At 54.2% G+C, this 12,275-nt stretch overlaps 3 protein-coding genes across 3 annotated transcripts in view; 1 reads left to right on the top strand and 2 right to left on the bottom strand.

Annotated features, from left to right (window-relative positions):
- On the bottom strand, positions 1-651 carry LOC113960200 (keratin, type I cytoskeletal 9-like). Its single transcript, XM_027669619.1, has one exon. The coding sequence runs from the start codon at positions 649-651 to the stop codon at positions 1-3; it is 651 nt and encodes a 216-aa protein (XP_027525420.1).
- Positions 652-3,922: 3,271 nt separating this feature from the next.
- Positions 3,923-4,600, top strand: LOC113960199 (scale keratin-like). Its single transcript, XM_027669618.1, has one exon. It carries the CDS (start codon positions 3,923-3,925, stop codon positions 4,598-4,600), a length of 678 nt encoding a protein of 225 aa, XP_027525419.1.
- Positions 4,601-6,752: 2,152 nt separating this feature from the next.
- The window catches only part of LOC113960198 (scale keratin-like), a 6,474-nt gene continuing 951 nt past the window's right edge, over positions 6,753-12,275 (bottom strand). Inside the window, exons 2-3 of the mRNA XM_027669617.1 lie at positions 11,942-12,216; positions 6,753-7,254 (exon numbers count right to left, since the gene is read on the bottom strand). Coding sequence (XP_027525418.1) covers positions 6,753-7,254; positions 11,942-12,195 — 756 coding nt within the window. The 5' untranslated portion in view covers positions 12,196-12,216. The remainder of the gene's footprint in view (positions 7,255-11,941; positions 12,217-12,275) is intronic.

The following is a 12,275-nucleotide window of genomic DNA, read 5'->3' as shown; positions in this document are numbered from 1 at the left end:
TCAGAAGTAAAAGGAGCCACAGTTTCCTCCCCCAAACCTCCGGGAACCCCCGTAGGAGCTGCCCCCTCCATAGGAACCCCCCCCGTAGGAGCTGCCCCCGACGCAGGAGCCCCCGAAGGCCCCGCCAGAGGAGCTGGAGCCAAAGGACCTTCTGCCCCCATAGGAGCCCCCAAAGGACCTCCTGCCCCCATAGGAGCCCCCATAGGATCTACCCCCTCCATAGGAGCCCCCAAAGCCCCCCATGGAGCTGCCCCCTCCGTAGGATCCACCCATTCCCCCCATGGAGCTGCCCCCATAGGAGCCCCCCATGGAGCTGCCCCCATATGTGCCCCCTATGGAGCTGCCCCCATAGGAGCCCCCAATTCCCCCCATGGAACCTCCTCCTCCATAGGAGCCCCCAGAGTTGCCCCCTGAGCCCCCAAAGTTGCCCCCGATGGGCTGTGGCAGCACGGTGCCCACCAGGCTCTCCTGGGGGCAGGAGCTCAGGATGGGCCCTGGGAAGGTGAGCACCACGGGAGGGGGGTAGACCACGGCCCGGGAGTCCCCGCAGGAGGTGACACAGGGCTGGTTCCAGGCGTCCACGTAGGGCTCTGGGCAGGTCACCTCGCAGGGGGACGAGCAGCCGCTGCTCAGCAGAGCTCCTGAAGACATCTTGGGATGGACAGGAACCTGCAGCGGGACAGGAATCACCAGCTCAGCACCCCAAAGGCCAGGGGAAGAGCAAACCTGGCTCTGCTGTCCTTCACCAGCAGGAAAAAAAAGGGGAAAGGAGAGTTTGGAAAGGGTCGGGTTTGTCCCTCTGCTGCGTTGTCCCAAAGTTCCTGCTGCTCCAGCAGTGCTGGGAATTGTGGAGGGCAAAGCCAAGCTCCACGTGCCTTGGGAAGCAGCTCATCTTCGGGATTTTTTTGGATCACAACACACATATGGTGGAGGCAAAGGAACAATATTGAACTGATCCGAGTGCCTGAGGAAATCCCGTCTCACAATTCATCAGCTGTGTCTAAAAATGCAGACATTTAACAGACTCTCAGTTTTAAAGCATGGAAAAGACAATCACAGGCCCTGCAGGAGAAGGAACCCTCAGGTAAAGACAGGAATTAATGTGCTGTTGGTTCATGCAGAAAGCCAAGAAGGTCCAACTCACCGGGTCTGGAGCAGTGCAGAGGAAGAGCCGTCTCTGATGGGACTGGGGAGCCCTGAGAGCCCTTTTATAGCTCCTCAGACCCCCTGAGACGGGAGCCACGCTTTGTGCAAGAGCTGCCCACGCGCTCCCCGAGCGTGTTTTGCCGTGTGGATTATTCCTTTAATTGGCCTAATTGTTCTTTAAGTGACGTGATGACTTTATTATTATGAGTCCCCAGTCACGTTACGAGCCCTGCACGCCCCGGCTTTGATCTCCTGCCCCGACCCCCACAGCTGATGCTGCCCCTGGCCCTCGCTGGGGCCGGAGCTGGAATGGGTAGAGATGCACAAGGGGGTTTTACTGATCTCATAAACGGGTTTAATGCACCAAATTTCGCTTTCCCTCTCCCAAACCTGGCCTGGGAATCCTCGGGGGGTCGATGAAGTGCTGCCGCTCGCTGGTGTTGAAGCTGGACTGAGTAGGGGAGCACGAGGGGGTTTTACTGATCTCATAAATGGGTTTAATGCACCAAATTTCACTTTCTCTCTCCCAAATCCAGCTTGGGAATCCTCGGTGGGTCGATGAGGTGCTGCCATTCACCAGAATGGGAGAACCAACAGCAGGGCCTGGGGTTCTTCGTGTCAGCTGGGATTTCTCAACCCCACCGTAGGAAACCCGAGAGTTTCACACTAATTGAGGAGTCGAGGAGGAATTGCTGACGAGCAAAGCTGTCAAACCAAGGGCTGTCACCGGTGCCTGACAGGACTTGTCCACGTTCTGTTGCAAGATCTCAGCCCCAGCAGCTCCCCCGTGCTCCACTTTCTGAGTGGGGATGGGAACACCAGGGATTTGGGGACGTGTTACATAAACACCGAGGATCAACATCACAGGGGGGAAAAATGAAACACAGAGTGATCAAAGGATCCCCAGGGCTGGAAAAGCCCTCCCAGTTATTGACAAAGGACACTCTGCTCAGAGATCTCTCCTCCTGTTGATGCTTCTGTGTCTCTTCCTCCCGACAAACAAGGGGTTTAAATCCAGGAATACCACTGTGGTTTTCCTGAAAAAGCAGTCCTTGCCACTCTTAAGACTCTCTTATTTTGTTTTAGATTAAAGCACCTTTACATACTCCACGTGCAGCCTTTCCATACCCGAAATTATTGGGTTTTTTCCTCAGATGGTGTCTCCAGGACAAGAGCTGTGTGTCCTGCTGGATCGTTGCAGCTCTCCTGAAAGGTGGCAAAAGGAGAATTATGACAATAAAATCACCCCTTGCTCTCACATGGTGCTTCCTGGTGCTTTCTTGGCTGACAATGGAGATCCAAGGAATTAATTTGTTTGAACCCTCCTGTGGGGAGTTCCTTGGGTGGGTGTTAAACAGGGAAAAAAAAATGACCTTTCCCATCCAAGGGGACAGAAAGAGGAAATTTGCCATTTTCCCAATTCTGCACAATTCTAAACTTCAGTTTCTTCCGCAGAACAGAAAATATTTCTCCTGACAAAACCAAACTGGTGTTTTTAAGGAAAACCTGGTACTTTTACCCCCCCCCCCCAAGCCAACAGAGCTCAGTCTGGGAGTCAAACGAGGTCAGGGAATGGCCCCAGTCCCAAAATTCATACAAAAACTATTTAAGGATTAAAGTGAGACAAAGGGTGTGTTGCACACATTGGATGATGTGGAGCTGATTTACTAATCGTGATCACTTATCAAAGCAATTATTACAATTAGAAGGAGCTTATACAGCAAAACGTGGGGCTGGTTAAGTGCTGGGTCCCCAAGCGTGTGGCACGTCCTGGCAGGGTATAAAAACCCCGACTTTCCTCCAGGTTCCACAACAACTCCTCTCTCCAGTTCGGTTTCCTCGTTGAGCCCGGTGAGTTCTGTGCCTTTGTGTTCCTTTATATTAACTGGGATGTTGTTATTGGTGTTTAATTTGGGAAATAATTCAATGTCAAAGCTCAGCAGTGATCAGCAATATGATCCTGGAGGTCTTTTCCAACCCAGACATTCTGTGGTTCTCTAATACCAGTTTGGTTTTGTTTCTCAGGCAGGGGAGGTTCTTGCAGCCAGTCACAGTAATTATTGGCAGATGCAGGTCTTCAAATGTGAACCTGTGTTCTTCCAAACCACAGAGGGAAAGTGTCAATTAAATCCTGATTGTTTGATGAGGAGGTCACAGCTCAACAACTCACAGCTGGGCTTTTACTCAGAATGGAGCAAAGCTGGAGCAAAGATCTCTCCTCGAATGTTATTAATTTTTAAATAAATATTTATAAGACAATTTATAAGACAATAATATTTATAAGACGATATTTATAAGACAATAATTCCTTCTGTCAGGAAACCATAAATTGGATCACTGTGGTGGCTGTAAAGGCTCAGAGCTGTGAACACATTTAAATTTCCTCCTGTGCCTGCTGCAGGTTTATCTCCATCCCAAAAGGTGTTTTCAGGACAGCTTGGGAGCAGCAAATGCTCCTCACCTGGATGATTTCAATATTGCCCATTACCCCCATCAGATGTAAATGTATGTCCTGATCCAACAAAGTCCCAGAGATGAGCTGCTTCCAAGGGCACGTGGAGCTTGGCTTTGCCCTCCACGATTCCCAGCACTGCTGGAGCAGCAGGAACTTTGGGGAAACGCAGCAGAGGGACAAACCCGACCCTTTCCAAACTCTCCTTTCCCCTTTTTTTTTCCTGCTGGTGAAGGACAGCAGAGCCAGGTTTGCTCTTCCCCTGGCCTTTGGGGTGCTGAGCTGGTGATTCCTGTCCCGCTGCAGGTTCCTGTCCATCCCAAGATGTCTTCAGGAGCTCTGCTGAGCAGCGGCTGCTCGTCCCCCTGCGAGGTGACCTGCCCAGAGCCCTACGTGGACGCCTGGAACCAGCCCTGTGTCACCTCCTGCGGGGACTCCCGGGCCGTGGTCTACCCCCCTCCCGTGGTGCTCACCTTCCCAGGGCCCATCCTGAGCTCCTGCCCCCAGGAGAGCCTGGTGGGCACCGTGCTGCCACAGCCCATCGGGGGCAACTTTGGGGGCTCAGGGGGCAACTCTGGGGGCTCCTACGGAGGAGGAGGTTCCATGGGGGGAATTGGGGGCTCCTATGGGGGCAGCTCCATGGGGGGCTCCTATGGGGGCAGCTCCATAGGGGGCACATATGGGGGCAGCTCCATGGGGGGCTCCTATGGGGGCAGCTCCATGGGGGGAATGGGTGGATCCTACGGAGGGGGCAGCTCCATGGGGGGCTTTGGGGGCTCCTATGGAGGGGGTAGATCCTATGGGGGCTCCTATGGGGGCAGGAGGTCCTTTGGGGGCTCCTATGGGGGCAGAAGGTCCTTTGGCTCCAGCTCCTCTGGCGGGGCCTTCGGGGGCTCCTGCGTCGGGGGCAGCTCCTACGGGGGGGGTTCCTATGGAGGGGGCAGCTCCTACGGGGGTTCCCGGAGGTTTGGGGGAGGAAACTGTGGCTCCTTTTACTTCTGAGGAGCCCCCCCCTGTGCCCTGGCAGCAGCCCTGGGCTGTGCTGAGCTCCCGGGGGAGCTGCAGTCCCGGGGATGTGCCGGGGATGGACTTTGCTGGTCCCCGTGGAGCTGCAGCACTTCCCAGCTCCCTGGGACAGCTCCGTGTGCTGTGGGACTGCATTCCCCACACCTCTCCCCAGCTTCCCATCCACCCACCACCATTAAAGTTCTGTTGCATCGCTATTTTTTGCCCAATGTTTTCTTTTTCACCTTTTCACCCCCAAACCTCTTTTTTCACTGGGACACTCGTTGCCCCAAGATGAAAACCTTCTGTCCCACGACCTTGAGGGACCTCCAGGGCCCTTCAGGTGACAGCAGCAATTTGCAGCAGTGGAAAACGTTGCTCCCTGTGACACATTCCAGGATTCATGTGGCTGAACTGGAATTCCACCTCCCCACACTGTGGGATTTCACCTCCTCCTGGCAGTCTGGGATTTTTCCCTCCTTGCTGCAGAGCTTCGTGATGATTCCAAGCAAATTATCTAATTGTTTTCAAATTGAGCCTGTTTCTTCAGCCCTATTAAGGTTTTGCTTGGAGCTGATGAGTTTATTGTCTGCCATCATTAATCACAGATTAAAATCCCTTAATTCCTTAAGCACTGGGAACTCAAGCCATTGCTTGGTTCTGTGTCATCTAATTTCCTTCCCACCTCCAGAGAAGCTGCCAATTAAAATCTCTGTTCCTGCCATTTTCACCTTGGTTTTAGAGAGAGAGAAAAACTAGATTTTCCAAGTCAGGAATCTGTCACAGGGATACTTTTCCAAGGAACATCAGAGGGGGTAGAGCTGGGTTTTAAGACATCTTCAGCTTTCAGTCCCACTTGGAGACTCACCCATCGGTCTCTTTGTGCTTCTGCTCCCAGGAGCAGCTACAAAAACAACAACACAAGGTGTGATTCCTGCTCTTGTGTCACTCCCCCCTTAGGAAATCCTCTCCTGCACACCCTGGTGATGTGAAAGCTCATTTTGCTGTGATATAACTGCAGCCCTTGGATGGGGCCACAGTCGAGAGCAATTTCTACACATCTCCAAGTGCCTGACACTGCAAGCTCGAGGTGACAATCAAGTAGTTTCCTTGGTGGATTTTCTTCAGTTCCCATTCCCAAACCTCAAAGAAAAGTTGATTTGCATTCTTTAGGTACTTCTGACAACGTGTTGGAGTTGCCCAAACCTCAGACATCCTCAGGGAGCCACAATAATTGCAGTAAACTGACTCTAAATGAAATATAGTGATAGAAGGGATGAGGTCGGGCTCTGCTCCCAGGGAACAAGGGACAGGAGGAGGGAAACGGCCTCAAGCTGTGCCAGGGGAGGGTCAGGTTGGCCATGAGGAGGAATTTCCCCCTGGAAAGGGTGTTCAGGCCTTGGCAGGGGCTGCCCAGGGAGGTGGGGGAGTCCCCAGCCCTGGAGGTGCCCAGGGAAGGACTGGAAGTGGCACAAAAACATCGAGTCACCACCTCCAGAAACCTCCGTGACCCACAAAGAACCCCTGAACTCCTTTGTGGGCTTAAATTTGGAATGTTTCCTCCAACCCTCCCTTTCACAGCTCCTTGATTACTTCAGCAATTACCACAAAACCACATAATTGCTGCTCTCAGGCTCGAGGAAGTGCAGGGAGTCAGCGGGGAGGGTCAGACCAGAACGGCCCCGCAGAGAAAGGGAAGCTCAACCAAAATGTGATGATGCAGGAGGGTTTTATTGGGATACACTGGAGAAGGAGGTGGCCCATGACACAGAGCAGGCACTCCTTGGAGCACAGCACTCCCTGCCCAAGCAGAGTCCAACTTCCACCCACTGTTCTTCTCCTGTCACGGAGGGATTGACAGACTCTGGGTCAGGCCTTTCAGGTCATCATTTTTTCTGCAGTTGGCCCAGTCAGACGGGGAGCAGGCAGTGCAGGAGGATCAGAGGAGCTGTCACCAATAACAGACAAAGGCAGAAAAGCAGCAGCAGAGAGGTGTGGGCCCAGTTTTCGGGGGTGCTGAGCGGGGGTGGCTCCTGTTGGGGCTTTTGCCAACCCTGGGAGCCGATCCCGGCGGAGGATCCAGGCTCTGCGTTGTCATCTCCTGGTTCCTCGCCTGGTCTGGGGCTTTTTGGGTGCCTGGAAAGGAGCCTCAGTTTCCCAGGCGGGAACAGAGGCTGGTGTAGAACCTCCTGCTGTAACACCCCCCCAGCCTCGAGGAGCCCCCGGAGCCTCCGGAGCTGCAGCATCCAGAGGAGCCCCCCATGCCCGACATGCCCCCAGAGCCATAGGAGCCCCCAGAGCCAGAGGAGCCCCCCATTCCTGACATGCCCCCAGAGCCATAGGAGCCCCCAGAGCCATAGGAGCCCCCAGAGCCATAGGAGCCATAGGAGCCTCCCATCCTGGGGGTCAGAGCACCGGAGGGCTGCGGGAAGGACGACCCCACATAAGCTTCCTGGGGGCAGCTGCTGACGACGGGGCCCGGGAAGGTGATGAGGACTGGAGGGGCATAAACGACGGCCCTGGAGTCCCCACAGGCTGTCACACAGGAGCCAAGGCTCCTGCCATAGGCACAGGGCTCGGGGCAGGTCACCTCACAGCCGGGCTGGCACCGGGAGCTGATGCTGCTCATGGTCCTCGGGTTGGAGCTGGAGCTGGGAAAGACAAGGTGGGAGTCAGGACAGCACCACGGGCAGGGGCTGCTGGGTGCCCATCACGGGGCTAGGGGGGCAAATCAGACCCTTGTCCTTCCCAGACACAGAATCCCAGAATCCCTGAGGTTGGAAAAGCCCTCCTGGGTCATCGAGTCCCCCCTGTGCCCGATGCCCACCTTGGCCCCAGCCCAGAGCACTCAGTGCCACATCCAGTCCTTCCCTGGACACCTCCAGGGCTGGGGACTCCCCCACCTCCCTGGGCAGCCCCTGCCAAGCCCTGAACACCCTTTCCATGGGGAAATTCATCCTCATGGCCAACCTGACCCTCCCCTGGCACAGCTTGAGGCCATTTCCCCTCCTCCTGTCCCTTGTTCCCTGGGAGCAGAGCCCGACCCCCCCCAGCTCCCCCCTCCTGTCAGGGAATTCCAGAGCCAGAAGGTCCCCCCTGAGCCTCCTTTTCTCCAGGCTGAGCCCCCCCAGCTCCCTCAGGACTTCTCCAGACCCTTCTCCTGCTGCTCCAGCCCCTTTCCCAGCTCCTTTCCCTTCTCTGGACAAGCTCCAACCCCTCCATGTCCTTTCTGAAACTCCTGCCTTAAATCCTCCTGTCCTGTGACACCTTTTCTTCCTCCCTTCCTGCCCCAGGACTCTTCTTCATCCAGCAGAGTTAAGCTTTATATTTGCCTCCCTCAAGTTTTGAAAGCCATAAGGAAAAAAATGAAGTAACTCTTTTAAAATCCTCTTTAAATGCCAAGTTGGTTTCCAGCACCATCTCCGAGTTACTGCGGGGAGTCTCCTGGGAAAGGAGGGTTTCACTGCCACAGCTCAAGGCTAAAATCACAAAGTACAGACCCAGGAAAGAGTCCTCATTTAAACTAAACATGAAACAGGACAGATGGGAAGTATCAGTTTAAATCCAACTTACCTCGAGTAGCAGGAGAAGTCAGGAGAAGGCTTTAGGAGACTCCAGAGATGTTCCTGCTTTTATACCCCTTTGCAGGCAGCTCCAGGGATGTGAAGCACCTCATAAAATCTCCACCACTTACCAAATTGTGATTTATTTTTTTTTTTCTGTGTGACTCCTCTGATGCTCATAATTATTTTCATAGTTTCTAATTAGCAAATCAACCCTGGACATATACAGTGCCACTCTCATATCATAAATTTGAGGGTTTTACTGGGCTGAAATTTGACAGCCTGTGCAATATCCCTCTGGTGACCTCACTGGATTCTCAGTGGGAACTGACCCCTGCTTGTTGTTTTTTGCTGATGATTTGCCAAGTGGGGTCTGGAAAGATCAACCTTCCAAGTCTGCTTTTGACAGTGGCTTGAACTGATGTTGAGCAATATGAGATGATTCTGAGGTTCAACCTCCCTCCTGAAGAATTTCAGGGAGGGTTTTTTTCATGGAAGGGGTTGGAATGGAAGGGCTTTCCCAGCTGGGATGGTTCTGTGATTCTGAGACCTTGGAGCACAAAGACCTGGTGACTCTTGGGTGGCTCCTCATGACAAAGCTCTGAGCACAACACCCCAAAATGAGCTTTGACACTTAATTGGGGGAAATGACTCCCAGGGCTCAGGGCTTAAATTCATGTCACGTGTCACCTCAGCCCCTTGCTCTGTGTTCTGCTCTGTCATCCCTTGGGATGGATTTAGGGGGGGTTACAACGAATCCTGACCCCCCATCCCAGGTGGGGTCGGGCGATCCCCTGGGAGGGATTATCCCTAAATCCAAGGATTACACCCCAAACCTGTGACTGACACAGCAGTGACCTTCCTTCGGGTCACTGAAGAGCAGCAAACACAGAGATCAGCTCCTGTTTCCTTTGGAAGCAGGATGATGCCAAAAGGATTGTTCTCCACGGAGCTGGAGACAAAAGGAACCGGGTGGGTGTTGGATTCGTGTCACTCAGAGCAGGGCTGGAAGTGGAGCACCAAAGATGAGCTGAGGTGGAAACAATCACAGGGCTTAAGAGAGGATCTTTTTTTTACTTGCAGGTGACATGAATTTGGCAAATAACGGATGATCTCACATCCTCCTCATTATCCAAAAAGCTGTATAAAAGGGGAGAGAACTGAGAGATCTTCTGTCCTTCCAGCCCCACTGATTTATTCCTCCAAGCTAGCAGGGTAAGTCTGACCTCACTGCACTTCTCTGGAGCTACAGAGTAGCTAAAACTCACTTCTTTTTTTATCTTGCAAAATCCCAGCCTCTGACTGGTCACCACACACTGAGGTCACCCCCAAGCCTTCCCTTCTCACTGTGTGTTCTGTGTAGGGAAGAACTTCCACAAATTCCAGTGGCTGAACCTGGCAGGGATCGTTCCCAAGTGCTCATTTCAAGCTGGGAACATTCTGGATAATGTATAATTCTGGATAATTTTGATAATTCTGTGCAATGTGGGTTGCAGAGAGTGGGTGGTGAGTGCACCCACACTCAGCTTCACCCAGCTGGGCTCCCACAGGACCGAGAGGATCAGACTCAGCGATTCCGAGGCTGATCCAGGGCTGTCCCTGTAAACTGGGGCTGCAGGGAAGGTGATGCCTCCCAGTTTACCCAGGAGAGTTCCACCCCCACATGGGGCTTGCTCAAGAGGTCGGAGGATGAAAGGTGGAGTAATGGGAGTGAGAATTGCTGGGCCATTTCTGCCACAGCCCACTCTGCTCTCTGAGCCAAGGCTGAAACTGCAGAGCCCTCAACACCTCGGGCACTTCCCACAGACCCTGGAGAGACAGGACAGGGGGAATGGGCTCAAAGTGACACAGGGGAGTGTTAGGTGGGATATTGGGAAGAAATTCTCCCCTGTGAGGGTGGGGAGGCCCTGGCACAGGTTGCCCAGAGAAGCTGTGGCTGCCCCATCCCTGGGAGTGTCCAAGGCCAGGCTGGAGCAACCTGGGATAGAGGAAGGTGTCCCTGCCTCTGGCAGGGGGTGGCACTGGGTGATCTTTCAGGTCCTTTCCAGCCCAAACCATCCCATGATTCCACGATTCCAGGCATGGAGAACACACCTGGATCTGCTGCTGAGGCAGTTCTGGTGGGATTGTGCCCGAAGCCCTCTGGGATCCCCTGTTTTTTGGGGAGCACCGGGGCGGCCGCGCTGCTGTTGCCCGAGGGATCCCATGGGGCTGCTTAATGAGCTCAGATCATTTACTGCATTAGTGCTCCAATTAAGCTGACAAACCACAAGGATTAAGGCAATCAGAGGAAGGAAATGGATGTTGTGCTTGGCACGGCAGCACTTGCTCAGCCCCTGCCACCCAGGGCAGCACAGTGGAAGGGGCTCTGAAAGGAAAACAGTGATGCAGCTTCTGGGGGGAATTTGTCTGACATTCCAGCACTTTGCAGAGTGCAAGGCTCGTGGGCTGAGTCTCAATTGCATCCCAATAACTTCTTCCCCTTTCTTTTGGCTTGGTTTCCCAACAACATTTGGATCCAGACTAACCCACTTATCTGCAATCAGATAAACTATTTTATCATCAGGGCCAGATAAAGCAGAGCATGTCCTTGTCTTCTGGTGGGACTCCTGCAGTTCCTTCAACCCCTGCTGAAGGTCAAAACCATTTCCTCTGGGACATTCCAAGAGTGACTGGCAATGACCCTGAGGACTGACCTTGCTCCAGAGGTGCTTTGGTTTTGAGTGGGAGCTGCACCAGACCATCTCCAGAGGCCCTTCCAACCTGAATCATTCCAGGATTCTGTTCTGTTTATTAGTATGGATACCTGGCATAGATCAAAAAGGGGGAAAAATACCTTATTGAAGAATTTCTGACAAATCATGGTTGCCACGTGGGGGAATTAATTCTTCTCTGATGGTAACAATTACTGCACAAGGATTGATGCACCAGGTTGACTTCTTTCAGATTGGTTTGTGACTCTGAGACGGGGGTGAAATGAAAGCCAGAAGCCAGGGCTGTGATGCAACAGGGATTTAATACCAACAAAAAGTGAAATAGAGTCTGGGAGGATGAGGCAACGTGGACACAGAGAACGACATTCCCAGTCCTTCGGCCTTCGGAGGAGCTCGGGGCTCCCGGGACATTCTGGTCACCAGCTGGACACTTCCACGGTCCAGTCCCGGGACTTGTTTGACTCTCTTCGGGTTCAGGAAGTACAAAACACAACACAGGGGACACAGGGAGGCACAGTGGGATCCAAAGCCTTGGACAAAGCGCAGGGAGAGCCCAACAACCCCGGCTCCGAGCGCAGCAGCTGGAGCAGGGGCTGCCTGGCTTGTCTGGGTCAGCTACTGGTCGAGATCCTATTTTTCCTTTGGACATTCCTCTCTCTTAGAGGGTTAAAAAGGCCCAAAGCGAGACCTGTAGTACCCTCTGGAAAAATAGGGGTAAGAATTCCTACCCAGCCCCGAGAAATAGGAGTTCCTGTAAACGCTCGCCCAGCGGGAGAACCCCCCACCACACGAGCCCTCCCCTCCATAGGAGCCCCCACCTCCACCACAGGAGCCTCCATAGCCCATCCCTCCCCCTCCAGAGCCTCCCCCCCCCGCGCCAATCCCCCCCCCCCCCCCGCCCCCCCCCCCCTCCACCCCCTCCCCCTCCAGAACTTATCCCTCCCCCTCCAGACCCTATCCCTCCTCCTCCATATCCTCCCCCTCCCCCTCCAGACCCTATCCCTCCTCCTCCATAGCCTCCCCCTCCAGAGCCTCCTCCTCCATAGCCTCCCCCTCCAGACCCTATCCCTCCCCCTCCGGAGCTTCCCCCTCCCTCAATCTCTGGGATGGCCGTTCCCACGATGCTCTCCTGGGGGCAGGAGCTGATGATGGGCCCCGGGAATGTCACCACCACGGGTGGGGCGTAGACGATGGCTCTGGAGTCCCCGCAGGAGGCCACGCAGGGCTCGTTGCAGCAGTGGACGTAGGGCTGGGGACACGACACCTCGCAGGGGGAGGCACAGCGGGCGCTCACCAGCTGCCCGTAGGAGGACATCCTGCCACACACCAGGGCAGCCTGGGGGGCAGAGGGGACACAAACCCCGTCAGGTCACAGCCAGAGGGGACACAAACCCC

This window comes from Corapipo altera, unplaced genomic scaffold, assembly GCF_003945725.1.
Source record: "Corapipo altera isolate COAL_440 unplaced genomic scaffold, ASM394572v1 311, whole genome shotgun sequence".
In the NCBI taxonomy this organism is placed as follows: Eukaryota; Metazoa; Chordata; class Aves; order Passeriformes; family Pipridae; genus Corapipo; species Corapipo altera.
This window is presented reverse-complemented; position numbering and strand designations above follow the sequence as displayed.